The sequence below is a fragment of the Rhinoraja longicauda genome, chromosome 20 (assembly GCF_053455715.1).
Source record: "Rhinoraja longicauda isolate Sanriku21f chromosome 20, sRhiLon1.1, whole genome shotgun sequence".
Classification (NCBI taxonomy): domain Eukaryota; kingdom Metazoa; phylum Chordata; class Chondrichthyes; order Rajiformes; family Arhynchobatidae; genus Rhinoraja; species Rhinoraja longicauda.
Genome location: NC_135972.1, coordinates 19316446 through 19332398, shown reverse-complemented (window position 1 = coordinate 19332398; position 15953 = coordinate 19316446). Strand labels below are relative to the sequence as shown.

The 15953-nt window shown below is 41.5% G+C and overlaps 1 protein-coding gene across 8 annotated transcripts in view; it reads left to right on the top strand.

Annotated features, from left to right (window-relative positions):
* ppfibp1b (PPFIA binding protein 1b) overlaps positions 1 to 15953 on the top strand; it is a 94383-nt gene that overhangs the window by 48952 nt on the left and 29478 nt on the right. For 5 of the 8 annotated variants that reach the window (XM_078417098.1, XM_078417097.1, XM_078417099.1 and 2 more), the window contains exons 4-8: positions 887 to 973; positions 3040 to 3153; positions 4710 to 4841; positions 11725 to 11817; positions 13888 to 13980. In XM_078417098.1, coding sequence (XP_078273224.1) covers positions 887 to 973; positions 3040 to 3153; positions 4710 to 4841; positions 11725 to 11817; positions 13888 to 13980 — 519 coding nt within the window. The remainder of the gene's footprint in view (positions 1 to 886; positions 974 to 3039; positions 3154 to 4709; positions 4842 to 11724; positions 11818 to 13887; positions 13981 to 15953) is intronic. The other 3 variants (XM_078417101.1, XM_078417102.1, XM_078417100.1) reach the window with 1 other exon arrangement.

Below are 15953 nucleotides of genomic sequence, written 5' to 3'. Positions count from 1 at the left end.
GGCAGATTGCTTATTCTGTTGGAAACTATTTTGTGACATTTTGCCCAGAGAGAAATTGATTCTGAATTGTTACGCTGTGTAGAATACTTGAGATCTATCAAATAATCTCTCAATTGTACACTGATATTTATGCCTTCCTATGAGTTGTATATATTATCAGGCCATGCTGCGAGTGCTTGTTTAGGCCCCACTGTCCCACTGTCAGTGTAGGGGTGGTCTTCTATTATATCCCTTCAAGTTACAGATGGAGGATTTCTTTGGAAAGGAAAGCATGCTTGTAACTTGCATTTCCCCCTGTATCTCTCAAACCATGCACAGTTCAATTGCTTTACCTGCTAATTCACCAGCTGTGTTGTGTGAAAGAGAGACACAAAATGCTGGAGTAACTCAGTGGGTCGGGCAGCATCTCTGGAGAAAAGGAATGGGTGACGTTTCGGGTCTTCAGACCTTCAGACCTTTGTGTGAAAGGGATATGGTTACTGGTGCCTTTTGACTGTCTATTGTCCTTTTGTGCTGCTTCATGAAATACCCAGTGAGAAATCCTAAAGCTTTTTAGCTTTGATTGGAATTTGCTACATTTTGTCAATTATTCATCTTGAGATTATTAATCTTTTTCTGTTTAGCCTTCTTTTCTGTCTTTTCCTCTCTATGAGCATTAACCCATTCCAACCATTTCCTTACTACTTGTTCATCCCTGGAAAATATTCTGATCCCCATTTCCAAAACTGTACAGCAAATTCAGCAGTTTTAACTCTATAATAATCTCTGCTGCTGTTCATTTGAGCAGTCTCTCCCAGCAGAGCCTTCACTGTAGTGGGTGATAAATATTTCTGATGTACTGCAACTAAAATGGGCAAAAGTAATTCTATAATTTTGCTTTCAACAGACGAATGGCCATATCTCTGTCACTGGCGATGCATACCAGGATAGGCTGGCACGGTTAGAAGGTGATAAAGAGTCATTAGTTTTGCAAGTAAGTAAAATTTATAAAATATAAGAACTTTATTGGAGAGCCCTTATTCCTAGACTGGAATTTTATTGTACAGATTGACATAGTGTCCGTTATTGCCGATCGTCCAATATTGTTTTTGGGGGGGGGGGGTGTGTTAATGTTAATTAGTTTATCCCGGGTGGGAATAAATGCAGTATCGGGGGAAGGGTTAATCCAGCACCAGGGACGCTGCTTGCTCGCTCCTCTCCAGCAGCCGGGATCTTGCCAAGTGACGCCAGTTGCAGGCACGTTGCAACGGGAGCCTGGCGCCATTATGGCAACTGAGGCACGCATTGCCAGGGCGACGTAGGCACAGTGTCATGCGCTGCGTCTGCATCCAACACCTCGAGAACTCGCATAGTGGCAGACGCTGCAAACCAGTGCCTAATGGAACGCTCTTCAAGAGTGTTTCTCCGCTCGCTCTCTCCCTGCCGCCACCTTTTCACAGCGCAACACTGCACTGCCCGCCAACCGCCACCACAAACAGATGCCTTGGTCCGCTGGGACTGAAATCCGTTATATGCAGGTCTGTAATTGCAAGGGTTAACTGTACATAGTTATATCTTAAATACTCCAAACACCATGTTCAGTTGCCAGCCATTATAACATTAAGTAGGGTGGCTGGTGTTGTCCACACCCTTGGTCACTGATTACACCGGACCCCAGCCAGCGTGGATTTTGTGGCTGCACACCTCCAGTCTTGATGACTGCGCTGTTCAGCGAGCTGGTGCAAATAGACCACAGACCACTGAGGACGAAGACCCCACTAATGGAGTAGCTGGATACTCTTCCGGTTTCACGTGTTTCTAGTATTACACGTATCTTAAATAAACAACTTGCTGAAACTTGATCAAATCACAAAGTGCTGGAGGAACTCTGGGCCAGGCAACATCAGTGGAGGGTTTGGACAGATGATGTTTCAGGTCAGGACCCTTCTTCAGACTTTGGTTTAGAGTTTAGGTTATTATTGTCACATGTACCAAGGTACTGGGAAAAGCTCTTTTTTTGTTGCGTGCTATCCAGTTCGCAAAAAGACTATACATGATTACAATCAAGCTATTCACTGGGTACAGAAACGGGATCAAGGAAATAACGTGTAGTGCAAGGTGAAGACTGATTAAAGACAGTCTGAGAGTCTCCAATAAGGTAAATGTTATTTCGGGACCACTCTCTAGTTGGTGATAGGATGGTTCAGTTGCTTGATATCAGCTAAGAAGAAACTGTCCCTGAATCTGGGGGCATGTGTTTTCACACTTCTGGGGCATGTGTTTTCACACTATTGGGGTATTCTGCCCCAATACCTGTGTTCTATACTGTGGTATGAGGGCAAAGAAATTAAGAGAATGCTGTTTGTACTCTACAGCTGCCCAGTGATTCTCTATGGACTTTCCAGCTAGCTGTTTGTGCATTCTAACACTGCAGAATGTTGTGCCAATAGACAATAGGTGCAGGAGTATGCCATTCGGCCCTTCGAGCCAGCACCACCATTCAATGTGATCATGGCTGATCATTCTCAATCAGTACCCCGTTCCTGCCTTCTCCCCATACCCCCTGACTCCGCTATTCTTAAGACCTCTATCTAGCTCTCTCTTGAATGCATTCAGAGAATTGGCCTCCACTGCCTTTTGAGGCAGAGAATTCCACAGATTTACAACTCTCTGACTGAAAAAGTTTTTTCTCATCTCCGTTCTACATGGCCTACCCCTTATTCTTAAACTGTGGCCCCTGGTTTTGGACTCCCCCAACGTTGGGAACATGTTTCCTGCCTCTAACGTGCCTTGTGAATCCTGCAACTGATTCTGAAAGAGTAACCTTCGTTGTGGACCTCAAGCTGAAAAAATGTATTTTGGGGCAGGATGAGACGTGTTTAAGGTCTGCCAGCAGAAGAATGAAGTGGTTTAATCAGGAGCAAGCTGAGATTGGTATTTGAAGTATGATTAAAGTTTTTAACTGCAGTGATGAATAATCAGATGACTGCACCACTGAATCTCTTTTTGGAGGTGGAGGCCTGTGTTACTTTACCGGAAGTCATACTTTGTGTTTTATAGGTGAGTGTTCTAACAGACCAAGTGGAAGCTCAGGGGGAGAAAATTCGAGATCTGGAGTGCTGTCTAGATGAGCACCGGGAGAAGCTGAATGCCACGGAAGAGATGTTGCAACAGGTATGTGGAGTAGTGACAAGTATAATGAAGCTGCGAGGTTTGAGTTCACTTAAATTAAACAACAGCATTTAAGAGCCTCCGCCTCCAGGCTTCTTCTATGGCAAGCAGCCCTCGCCTCCCAGTGACAACCCCTTCTCCCATCTCCAACAGTCCTCATCATGGACTCCCCCTGCTGGCCTTCTACCCTCTCTGGACCTTATTTCCAACCGCCTGCGTGGCATCAACCGTTTTGACTTCTCCACTCCCCTTGCCCACTCCAAACTCACCCGCTCCGAGCACATAGCCCTCTGCTCACTCTGTAGCAATCCCAACATCGTATGGCTGAGGAGAGGTCCTGACCCAACACGTCACTTATTCATGTTCCCCAGAAATGCTGCTGAGTTACTGCAGCAATTTGCCTATTTTTTTTAACAGCATTTAAACATGGAGGCGCCAGAGACTACACATGCTGGAATCTAGAGCAAAAACAAGACGCTGGAGGAACCCAGCAAGTCGGGTAGCATTTCCGGAGGGAAGTGAATGTTGGAGGATCTCAACCTGAAAAATCAGCCCTACCTTTCTCTCCGCAGATGCTACCTGAACCACTGAGTTCCTCTGCATTTGAGTAGAAGAATTGCAAAATATTGAGTAATAAAATAGTAGAGCAGTGAAGGAGCCATTGGATAATTAGGCCTGGAACCTTTAAAGGAGTTCCTCAATTAATTCAGTTCTTTGTCCATTCTAAACAGACCTGTAAATGTATCCCTTTTAAGCATTTATCTACCTCTGAAAGATTCTATGAATAAGCTTCCACCATTTCATCCCTTTATTCACAGTGTCTCTTTCACACTGTCATCTGCTTTACCCGGCATCCAAAAATAATTCCAAACAATTACATTTTAACTTGGGTCATTTGATTGTAACCTTTGAACACGAATGATGCTGAGAGTATTGACTCAAGATGGCTATCATTTTTTTCATCTGTGCATAGAAGCTGGGCGTCTGGCACTATTGCCTGTGAGAAGGAGAGCCTATTGCCTTTCACCGTATGGACTACACTTGGGTGGAAAGGTTTAGGGTTTTGACCCAATGACGATGGAAGACCCAGTGATGTGGATTTAAGTTGGGTGGCATGCTACTTGGAGGTGGTTTATATCCACCTATGATAGGACCAGATTTTGTGGGCAGAAGCTGGAGTCATGCAGCGGGTCAGACAGCATCTCTGGAGAAAAGGTATAGATGACACTTTGGATCAAGACCCTTCTTCAGACTGAGAGTCAGGGGAAAGGGGAACAAGACTTGGGAGAAATTAATGGAAGATATGCAAAAAGCAAGATAATCAAGGAAATGTAGGGCACACAATAGGCCATTGTTGACTGTGGGATCGGTGATAACGAGTATACAGACCGAGGAACTCAACAGGACGACAATAAAACGAGTACGACGACTAGGGTGGGGGAAGTTTGTGTTTAGAAAGTATTCATTCATATATTGTCTCTACTTCTCCCAATCATCATAGAATTTCCTTTGATTATATGTCCTTGGAATATAGTGTTGAAAGTTATCCTTTGTCTCAGGAACTCCTAAGTCGGACATCACTGGAGACTCAAAAACTGGATCTTATGGCTGAGGTGTCGAACCTGAAAATAAAACTGAATACGATGGAAAAGGGCAGGTTGGAATACGAGGACCGATACAAAGATACTGAGGTGAGAGGATTGTTTACTATACTGTTCTGCTTCAGAATTTATCTCCATTTGAATTTATTGTGTAAAATAGCTGTTGTATTAAAATTGTTTTTCTCCATTTGTTAATCTTGTCTACACATCAGCATGACACTCTTATCCAGTTTTTATGTTATCTTTTAAAATCCAATCCTCTGCAATCTGTATTTACATGATGTGTTTTACAGGATGTTTTGGCACCGTATTTGGTTTCAGGCATGATGTTCCATGGTTCAGGAAGCAACGTGGTACCAGCTCGTGTTCCTACGCCAACTTTATGGCTGTGTAGTAGTTATTTGATGTCACACAAATAATTTTCAGCTTAACTGTTATGTTCTGTGTTTGAAAAAGCTTTTGGGACTCAACTGATTTTAAACGAGTTGAACAATCAAAATTGCCGGGCGGCACCAACTAATTCCAACATTGCAAAAGAATTTTAGGTTTTTTTCCCTAGATTTATAGCAAGGTTGGTTCTAATATATCATGTTTACCACAGTCCGTGGTTCTTAATGAATACTTTGCAAAGGATTGAGGTGATGGCGACATTTTACTTATAAGGAAAATATTAAGAAATGGATAAACATGGTATTAAAGGATTTGGAATTTAATAAAAGATAAATCATCAAGTCTGGATAAAATATGTCACAAGCTGTTAAAAGAAACGGGAGGAAATCGCTGAGGCACCGGCTGATTCTCTTCAACCCTCAATGGTGTCAGAGGCTTGTAGAACTGCTATTTTAAAAAGGAGGAATGGGTAAACTAAATAATTAGTTAAATGAATTTTGATGATGAGAATAATTGAGATCAATTCCTAGGGATACAGTGAGCAATTTAAGCAAGGGCGATCAATGTTAAAAGGACACTATTGCTTGACTAACTTGAGTGAGGATGTGCCCAGCAGTTTGAGGAAAATATATTGATGTGATGTAACATGAATTTTAGCAAAGCTTTTCAGAAAATCACTCATGGCAGGCTGGTTTATAAAGGATAGGTGGATACGGATGAGGGGTTTTTGATTGGCAGATGGTTGGACAAGGCCAGAGATGGATAGTGAGATAAGGGGCATGAAATGTGCAGCCAGTGGAAGGAATATAGGTGGAAGGGGAAAGGGAGAAATGGGTGCACATCCAGGTGTGCCACGAGGAAGAGAGGTGACAAAATAAGGAGGGAGATGGGGGGAGTTGTTTATAGGTGAGTTATATAAAATGGAGAGAATTTTATACCATTTGGTTGCAAGTTCATACCATTTGGTTGTAAGATACCCAAGTTGAATATGAGATGCTGAGATTTAAATTAATTGTTTGAAGGATGACGAGGAAAATATTTTTCTGAGTGGTGGCACTGCTGCCTCAAAGGTGGAGACGGAACAACTCATTGCATTTCAGCCGTACAGAGCAAGGTGCAGATGTCATGCTGGAAGAGGGATTAAGCTGCATTGTTTTGTTAAGTCAGCATGAATACTGTCGGCTGTGTAGTGAATATTTTATGATTTAATAATGGAGCACTGATCTTGTTTTTGAATCAGAAGCAGCTGATTCCCACATCAAATGTTATTGAGTAAATAACATTAAATGGTTGCCTGGTATGTCCAGATTTTGATTATGCAGCTCGTTGATCACCGTGTTCACTGGTACAGAAATTCTAGAATTACAGCAAATGTGAATATCAAATAATATAATCTAGACTTATTTCTAAACTTCTAAGGTGCTATGATACTATTTGCAGATGGTACTAAGCTGGGGGGTAGTGTGAATTGTGAGGAAGATGCAATAAGGCTGCAGGGTGACTTGGACAGGTTGTGTGAGTGGGCGGATACATGGCAGATGCAGTTTAATGTAGATAAGTGTGAGGTTATTCACTTTGGAAGTAAGAATAGAAAGGCAGATTATTATCTGAATGGTGTCAAGTTAGGAAGAGGGGATGTTCAACGAGATCTGGGTGTCCTAGTGCATCAGTCACTGAAAGGAAGCATGCAGGTACAGCAGGCAGTGAAGAAAGCCAATGGAATGTTGGCCTTCATAACAAGAGGAGTTGCGTATAGGAGCAAAGAGGTCCTTCTACAGTTGTACCGGGCCCTGGTGAGACCGCACCTGGAGTACTGTGTGCAGTTTTGGTCTCCAAATTTGGGGAAGGATATTCTTGCTATTGAGGGCGTGCAGCATAAGTTCACTAGGTTAATTCCCGGAATGGCGAGACTGTCGTATGTTGAAAGGCTGGAGCAATTAGGCTTGTATACACTGGAATTCAGAAGGATGAGGGGGGATCTTATTGAAACATAAGATAATTAGGGGATTGGACACATTAGAGGCAGGAAACATGTTCCCAATGTTGGAGTCCAGAACAAGGGGCCACAGTTTAAGAATAAGGGGTAGGCCATTTAGAACGGAGATGAGGAAGAACTTTTTCAGTCAGAGAGTGGTGAAGGTGTGGAATTCTCTGCCTCAGAAGGCAGTGGAGGTCAGTTCGTTGGATGCTTTCAAGAGAGAGCTGGATAGAGCTCTTAAGGATAGCGGAGTGAGGGGGTATGGGGAGAAGGCAGGAACGGGGTACTGATTGAGAGTGATCAGCCATGATCGCATTGAATGGCGGTGCTGGCTCGAAGGGCTGAATGGCCTACTCCTGCACCTATTGTCTATTGTCTATGTTTAAAACAAAATCCTTGTCCTATCCATGATTTTTTTTTTCTCCACAACTTGTCCTATTCAGATCTTTTTTTTTCTCCTCTTTATAATGCCTTACAATCTACAGTCATTGATTAACCTCATAACAGACCTGAGGCTGCAGATGGAAAAAGTGGAAGTGGAACTAGCATTATTCCAGGAAAAGAGGTCCCAGTTTGGGGATCACGAGGTGACTGCATGCCAGAGGATGCTCTCTTGCCATGCATGACATCTTTGAATGAAAGCCGATTTATTCTGGGGCTGGTTTTGAGCTAGAAAGATTTAAAAATAAGAGTGCAGAGTACTCCAGACCATTTATTGCAGCCCGTGGTACCCTAGAGGCCCAGTAACACATTAACTGCTTGTTACTAATGAGATTAGTGAGAAGTATTGGTTTATTATTATCACACTTACAGTACAAAACTCTGTGCATGCTGATTATACAATAGATGCGTGCATCAGATCATACATAAGTACAACAAGTTATGCCAAAAGAGAGAACAATGCGGAATGTACTGTTACAGCTCCAGAGAAAGTAAAGTGGCAAAGGTCTTCCTGGCCCATCAAACTCTTTCATAAGAGCATAAAATTGACTAGGAAAAGACTGCACATGCTGGAAATCTAAAACGAAGCCGAAAAGACGTTTTGACAGGTACATGGATAGGAAAGGTTTACAGGGATGTGGGCCAGGTGCAGATAAATGCGACTAGCCTGGATGGGGCATCTTGGTCAGCATAGAGTAGTGGGCCAAAGTTTCCGTGCTGTATGACTCTGGCACTAAATATTGCAAAATATCAGCAGAGCAGAAAGCATCTGTGGAGAGACTTTTATATTGATGACCTATCAGAATTTTCAGACAATTTCTCTCTCTTTTATATCACTAGAGAGAAATTTCTCACTCTATTTTATATCACAGAGATCACTCCTTGAGGAAGTTTTCCATGCAATACACTTCTCTCACTTGCTATCTACACCCTGCCAGACAATGAGACTGAAACATCTACCTTCCCTGCACCAACGCCATCTTCTTCATTGCCCATCAGATATCCTAAAAGGTTCAGGGGATAGGCCTGAAATCCAAATCCTAATTGCATTTTGTTTCAGTTATCAATCAGATATGTCCCTCACTGTTTCTAAGTCTCAGGCACTTGAACCCAGGACATGTACTCTGTCACACTTCTGAGCCCTCAACAGCAAGTCAGTGTCCCTTTGGAAGTAGGGTGCATAAAATGCATGCAACATATTGAATTTAACTAAAGGACAGAATTAACTATTGTGGTTTTGTACAGTGACCTTCATATACATCCTTGTTCAGTTCCAGATAACTTTAGTAAGTCATCTTGGTTAAATGCACTATGTTAGATTAGAATTGAATGTGTATTTTATAATCTTTGATGTTATTTAGGATTTGATTTAACAGGAGTTAAGGAATAAAAAGATAGGTGGTGTGCACGTTACATGCATACTGAATATTCTGGAAACACCACAGTAACAACTTACAAGTGTGTGTTGGATTTAAAGATTGGGAACCAGTTCCATCTCCTTACTGGCCCATGTTTTGTATTTCGCCCTTGACCGTGGCTAAATTTCCCTCTCCTTCCCCCCCCCCCCCCCCCCCCCCAGAAAAGAGCTTGGCCAAACATCCTCCTTGTTTATAGCTGTTAAAACTATGGCAGAATAGTGGTTAGCCTGAGGACATTGATAGCCATAGGAAGCCCATTGGGCTGTAGTAGAAAGCAAGCGGGAAGATCAGCAACCCTGTGGCGCGTATGCAGTGCTGTTGCCACTTGCATTCCTGCAGGTCGATGTCGTATCACCTTGCTGGTGAGGTAGAGCCAGCGAAGGCACAATGCAGGCACCGAGCACAAGGAGGTTGAAATGACAATTCATCTTTTAGTTGAATGGGTGTATAATTGAGCTTGGCTGCTCACAGAATGAAAGTATAAAATGACTGAAGATAGACACTAAAAAGCTGGAGTAACTCAGCGAGACACGCAGCATCTCTGGAGAGAAAGAATGGGTGACATTTCGGGTCGAGACCCTTCAGACCCTAAACGTCACCCATTCCTTCTCTCCAGAGATGCTGCCTGTCCCGCTGAGTTACTCCAGCTTTTTAGTGTCTATCTTCAGTTTAAACCAACATCTGCAGTTCCTTCTTACATATAAAATGATAGAGTCTGACCTGCATGTGGGGTGGTCCGTGAAAAGGGAGCTTGGTGGAGCAGTAACTAACATCCCCCTAACATATTTCTATCTTGCTGGCACACCGGAAAGATGAGAATGCTGCTTGCATTCTGCAGTAGATTGAAAGGAACAAGTAAGTGCTTAGACCTTCTTCCTGATTGCCATTGGTTAAGCATTTTGAAATGATTCATGCACACACCAACTTTGCCAAATTGTATCCATGGACTATAGAATGCAAAAATAAATCGTGTTTGACTTTCAATTGAATTTCAAAGAACAAGATGCAAATACATCAATGTTTTATCTGACAAATTTGAATAATAGTTTCAGTATGCATGCTTGCCTTTGTTAATAAGTGTTAATTAAAAAAAGTGTTGACATTGATTAAGAGAGTCAAGAGGGTTTTATTTTCATATGTCCCAGATAGAACAATGAAATTCTTATTTGCACAACAGAATATGTAAACATAGTACACAGTAAACAATATAATAAATGAGAGGGAAAAAAAGTTCAGTGTGTATATATACACACACTCGCAAGTACACACACATATATGTACATGTACATGTACACACACACATACATACACACAAAAAACAAACAATAGTGTGCAATAATAGTCTATTGTAGTTCAGAGCTTATTTGAGGTTGTAGTGTTTAAAGGCCTGATGGCTGTAGGGAAGAAGCTGTTCCTGAACCTGGACATTACGGTTTTCAGGCTCCTGTACCTTCCCGATGACAGGGGTGAAATAAGTGTGTGGCCAGGATGGTGTGGGTCTCTGATGATGCTGGTTGCCTTTTTGAGGCAGCGACTCTGATAAATCCCTTCGATGGTGGGGAGGTCGGGGCCAGTGATGGACTGGGCAGTGTTCACAACTTTTTTGCAGTCTTTTTCGCTCCTGGGCGTTCAAGTTGCCGAACCAGTCTATGATGCAATCAGTCAATATGCTCTCTACTGTACACCTATAGAAGTTCAAGAAAATCCTCTCGGACATACCGAGTCTTTGTAATCTTCTCAGGAAGTAGAGACGTTGATGTGCTTTATTTATAATTGCATCTGTGTGCTGGGTCTAGGAAAGATCTTTGGAAATATGTACGCCCAGGAATTTGAAGTTTTTGACTCTCCACCATCGCCACCATTGATATAAATATGATTGTGGGTCCTCATCCTTCCTCTTCTAAAGTCCACAATCAATTCATTGGTTTTACTGATATTGAGAGCCAGGTTGTTATGCTGGCACCATTTGATCAGTCGGTCGATCTCACTTCTATACTCTGACTCATCTCCATCTGTAATGCGTCCAACAACGGTGGTGTCGTCAGCGAACTTGAAGATGGAGTTGGCACCGTGTCCGGCTACACCGTCATGAGTATAGAGTGAGTGGAGCAGGGGGCTGAGCACCCAGCCTTGAGGTGCTCCAGTACTGATTGTTAATGAGGAAGAAGTATTTCTGCCAATTCGAACAGACTGGTCTGTGGATGAGGAAGTTGAGGATCAGTTGCCGAGAGATGTAGAGAGAGAGATTATTAGGCAATTTGGGCTGTTAATTAAGTTTAAATATCTCGCTGAATCCACTGCGTACATTTTGGTATTTCATGCCCGTCGGCAGGCTGCATATTTGTGCAGTTCATGTAATCAAATCAGTAAATTCCAAGCTTTGCTGTATGCTTCAACTTGCCATGGGTTTATTCTAACTTGCTCAGAAAATGTACCCCAAATCTATTGTTCTTGTTTCATTTGCATGACGAAGCTTTGTGTTGCTGTTTTTTTTAATGTGAGCTAAGGAATCGGGTAACAGATAATTGAATATAACTGCAAGGGTTTGTAACTGGTGTTTTGAGATGTTTTGATAAAGAACTTGGAGTATTTTCAAAGTTCTACATAGGCATTAGTTCCATAATTAAGAGTTTACTTGAATACATTTCAAGTGTGTTGAACGTCACCACGTGAATTTTATGTGTGTCACTTACTACGACTAATTGTGATCATTTTGAGCATCCACTCACAATTATGTTGTTTTTAGGTGTTATATCAAGAGGTTAATGATCTAAGGATAAAGGTGGTTGACATGGAAAATGAAAGGGTTCAGTTTGAAAAAAAGCTAAAATCAACCAAGGTAAGATGATTTATTAAACGTTGCCTGCTTATTACAAAACAAAATCCATGATTAAAGCTTAAAGGTTCTTCTTGACAATATTGAGGAAATATATAGTAAAGAAGACAGAATTGATTTTTTTAACTTCATAAATAAACATTATTTGCACTAGATATATACGCAAAACAAATACATTCAATATTGCTAGTGTTATACCCAAGCACTTCTCTTTTTTCTTGCATGTTTTCCAGCACTTTTTATCCATTCTAATCCACAAGCCATCTCAGTTATATGTCCGTGTGTACTTCTGTCAACTACTGTTTTATTCCTGGATAGATACACAGAACAGGGGCCAATTGAGTCTGTGCACTATCACCCATCCATTTATGCTAACCCAACATTCATTCAGTTCTTATTACTCTCATCGACTATCCAGACCTCACACGTATGGCAACTGCTCTGCCCAAGACTGCAAGAGATTGCAGTGTTGTGAACGCAGCCCAGTACATCATGCAAACCAACCTCCCTGCAACCCTGTAAACTCTATTTCCACTTCCCACTGCCTTGGGGAAGCAACAACGTAATCAAGGACCGCTCACTCAGCCATTCTCTCTTCTCCCCTCGACATTCACGCAGAGATATCAAATGTTCTTCTCCACTGTTTTCAGATACTTGGCAGAACTCTCATATTATTGGGACCTATTCTTCCAATCCATCTTGTTGCAGCATTTGCATTTTTTTAAATCTGCACCTTGTCTATAACTGTAACACTATGCTACACCGTTTCCTTTTGCGTTATCTATTGTACTCATGGTAAGATCTGCCTGGATAGCATGTAAAACAATTATCCTGTGTATATTGGTGCACATGATAATAAAATCAATACCTACATACTAGAGGCAATTTATAGTGGGCAATTTACTTACCACATGTCATTGGGGTGTGGGAGGAAATTGGAGCCACTGGGGAAAATTTGAGCAGCTACAACTAATGTGGAAACCCTGCACAAACAGCTCCCATGATTAGGATTGAACCGGGTCTCTGCTGCTGCCTGGCTGCAGCTCTACCAACAGAGCCACTGCGGAAAATTACTTTTACATTTTCACAAAAGCAAAGATGTGAATAAGCATACTAAAGATAAACACAGCTCCTTTGTAAGTTGATTTATGTTGTCCTTACAAATAGGTTTGTGTGCCTAACCTTATTTTCAATCTGGCAAAAGCAAGGTCATTTCTGTTTGATTGTGGTCCGTATTATGGTGATAAAATTAAAGTGACTTTAAAGTGTATTAGAAAATTGGAAAATGAGGATACAGTTATAGTATTTAATGCAGTTATAGTATTTAATGCAGTAATATCCAAATGATGCAGCCTTTCCATTAGTGCAAGGAATTGTGCAGCCTGCTGAAGATCTGCCCTTTTCATAATGATGATTTCATCTTCAGCTGTTTTCTTAAAGTAGCTGCTATAATGGTGACAGACCCAAAAAATGGAATGCCTCTACAACAAGCTCATTGTTGGTAGATTACTGATGGAGAATCTCAATATTCTTGATATTACCTGTGGATTAAGTATTGTGGTGAAGCAGTATTCACTCTAACGACATGGGCCTTGTGTCTATGGATTCCATGTGTTTAATTCAAACTCACATTGGACTTAGAACTTGGTAGTGCAACAGTGTAGTGTGAGGTAGCACCTGTTGTCACCAAGTACCCATACTGTAGCAGTGAGCAGCACAGCCACTCCAGAGTTCCTTTCCCCAGTCCTTATCCATGTCAGACAGAGATAAGAAGTGTCAGATTACAAATTACGCGCCTGGGATGCCTGAATGCTTTGGATCACTGATCACTGTCTGCACCGCTGGAGGCTTTATGTTCTCTGTTATATCGGCTAAAGCAAGGAGATTAGGGGGCTATTCAAAAATGTGTTGACTATTGATGCTTGAATGATAGGTTGATTTATACTTGTGTACAATTTTTAAAAGCTTTTTTACATGAACCGGTAAACATTTCTGGCAGAGCACCTGAGCTTTATTAACTTTGCGTCTCTCAGCCTCTAGCTCTCTCTTTTTGTATTCTCTCATCTCTACCAGTCATTAATGGCTAAGCTCTCTAGCCTGAAAATCAAAGTTGGTCAGATGCAGTACGAGAAGCAGCGAACGGAACAAAAATCCCAGGCAGTAAAGGTGTGATGGGTTTCGACTCATTGGTAATGCTGTGTGGTAACTTCTTCCTGGCCCGTTTTGCTGTGTGCTTGTATCCATGCTATGTCTTTGAAAAGATTATTCGAGAAATTATTGGACTGAAAGCTGACCTTGCATGAAACTTTGCCTTCTTGCTTTTTGCACAATTTTGTTTTGCTAAAGCATCTCAAGGTTTAAAAATTAAACATGGGTAATAAAAACATGATTATGTAACATGCAATCTTTGTGATGGCCTTCATACTGCCATGTGTTACTCCATTCCTTTGCAGCATGTTTTTTTTTTACTATACTCCAAACATTTAAAATATGGTTGGAGTCAATGTCAACATTGTGGTTTTGTTCCAAACCTCTGCATTGTCTGCACATTGGTGTGTAAGCACTCGGCTTATAAAGGATGTTCAGAATGCTTGCATGAGTCTAAATGCAAAATTGTTCTAGTTTTGAAATGTTCTGATTTCACCCAGCAAGCAACTTGTCTTAGAAACATAGAAAATAGGTGCAGGAGTAGGCCATTCAGCCCATCGAGCCAGTCCATATGATCATGGCTGATCATCCGAAATCAGTACCCCATTCCTGCTTTCTCTCCATTTCTCTTTATTCCATTAGCAGTAAGAGCTACATCTAACTCTCTCTTGAAAACATCCAGTGAATTGACTTCCACTGCCTTCTGTGGCAGAGAATTCCACAGATTCACAACTCTCTGGGTGAAAAGATTTTTACTCATCTCAGTCCTAAATGGTCTTAAAAGATTCAACCTCTTGAGAAATTATACATTATAAAAATAAACATTTTTGTATGTTGAAACAGTTGTAACTGAAATTAATTTCTATCAATCTAATTTTTGTGATGAATTATCCTACTTCCTGGATATTTATGTTCAGTGAACAGTTTGTACAGGAAGCTGGCAAAACCGCTTTCTCAATGGTCTAATCTCATGAAATTTCAGCAACCGAGAATTAGTCATTTTTAGCCAAACTTATGTCACCCAAGGGCTAGTGGCAAGTTTAATCCAAAATTGCCTCAGAAAAAGAAAGCAAAGGGTTATGATGGCCATGAGGTTTGTGACCCAGAGATTATGTGCGGTGGGGTTTGGATTCGCTTCTCGGTCTATTTCTTAAAATACATCAATAGTTTGAATAAGGGGTCATTATTAAGAAGTTTGCTTATGATATCAACATTGGTAGTAAGTTGATGGTGAGGGAGATGTCAACTCCTGGAATGGGCCCCTCAAGTGGGCAAAATAGTGGCAAATGGCATGGATCTAGGGTGGCAAGCAAGGAAGGGAATACATGATGAATATTGGAACATTGAACTATGCAGAGGAACATGGAGATCGTTCATAGAGGTCCATGAGGGTAGGGTGGTTAAGAAAAAATGCAGGATGTTATTTTAGTCTTGAGCAGGGAGATGATACTACAGACTAAAGCTAATTCCATCTTAAAATGCTGACCTTTACACTGCAGGAAGGAGGTGACAGTACTAGACACAGTGAAGATGTTGTCAGGCTGACTGTTGTTTTAAAGATTGAATAGCTGGGCTGGATGGTTCACCATCACTTTGGAATATGTGAGCTTGTTGCTGGATTATTGACAGATCTAAACTGAACATGTAGACCCATTTTCACATTGCCCTCTTTTCTAATGAAAATGGGTCTACACGTTCAGTTTAGATCTGTCAATAATCCATCAGCAATCTCACATATTCCAAAGTGATCTGGACACTGAGTGAAGGTAATTGGTGGAAGGATTAGAAGAGAAATGGGGATAATTGCCCTCTTTTCTAATGAAAATGGATCTACATCTTCAATTTAGATCTGTCAATAATCCATCAACAATCTCGCAAATTCCAAAGTGATCTGGACATTGGAGGTAATTGGTGGAAGGATTGGAAGAGAAATGGGAAAATTGTCATCAGAGATTGGTAGGGACTGAAGGTTGCCGTCTGACAGGATGGTG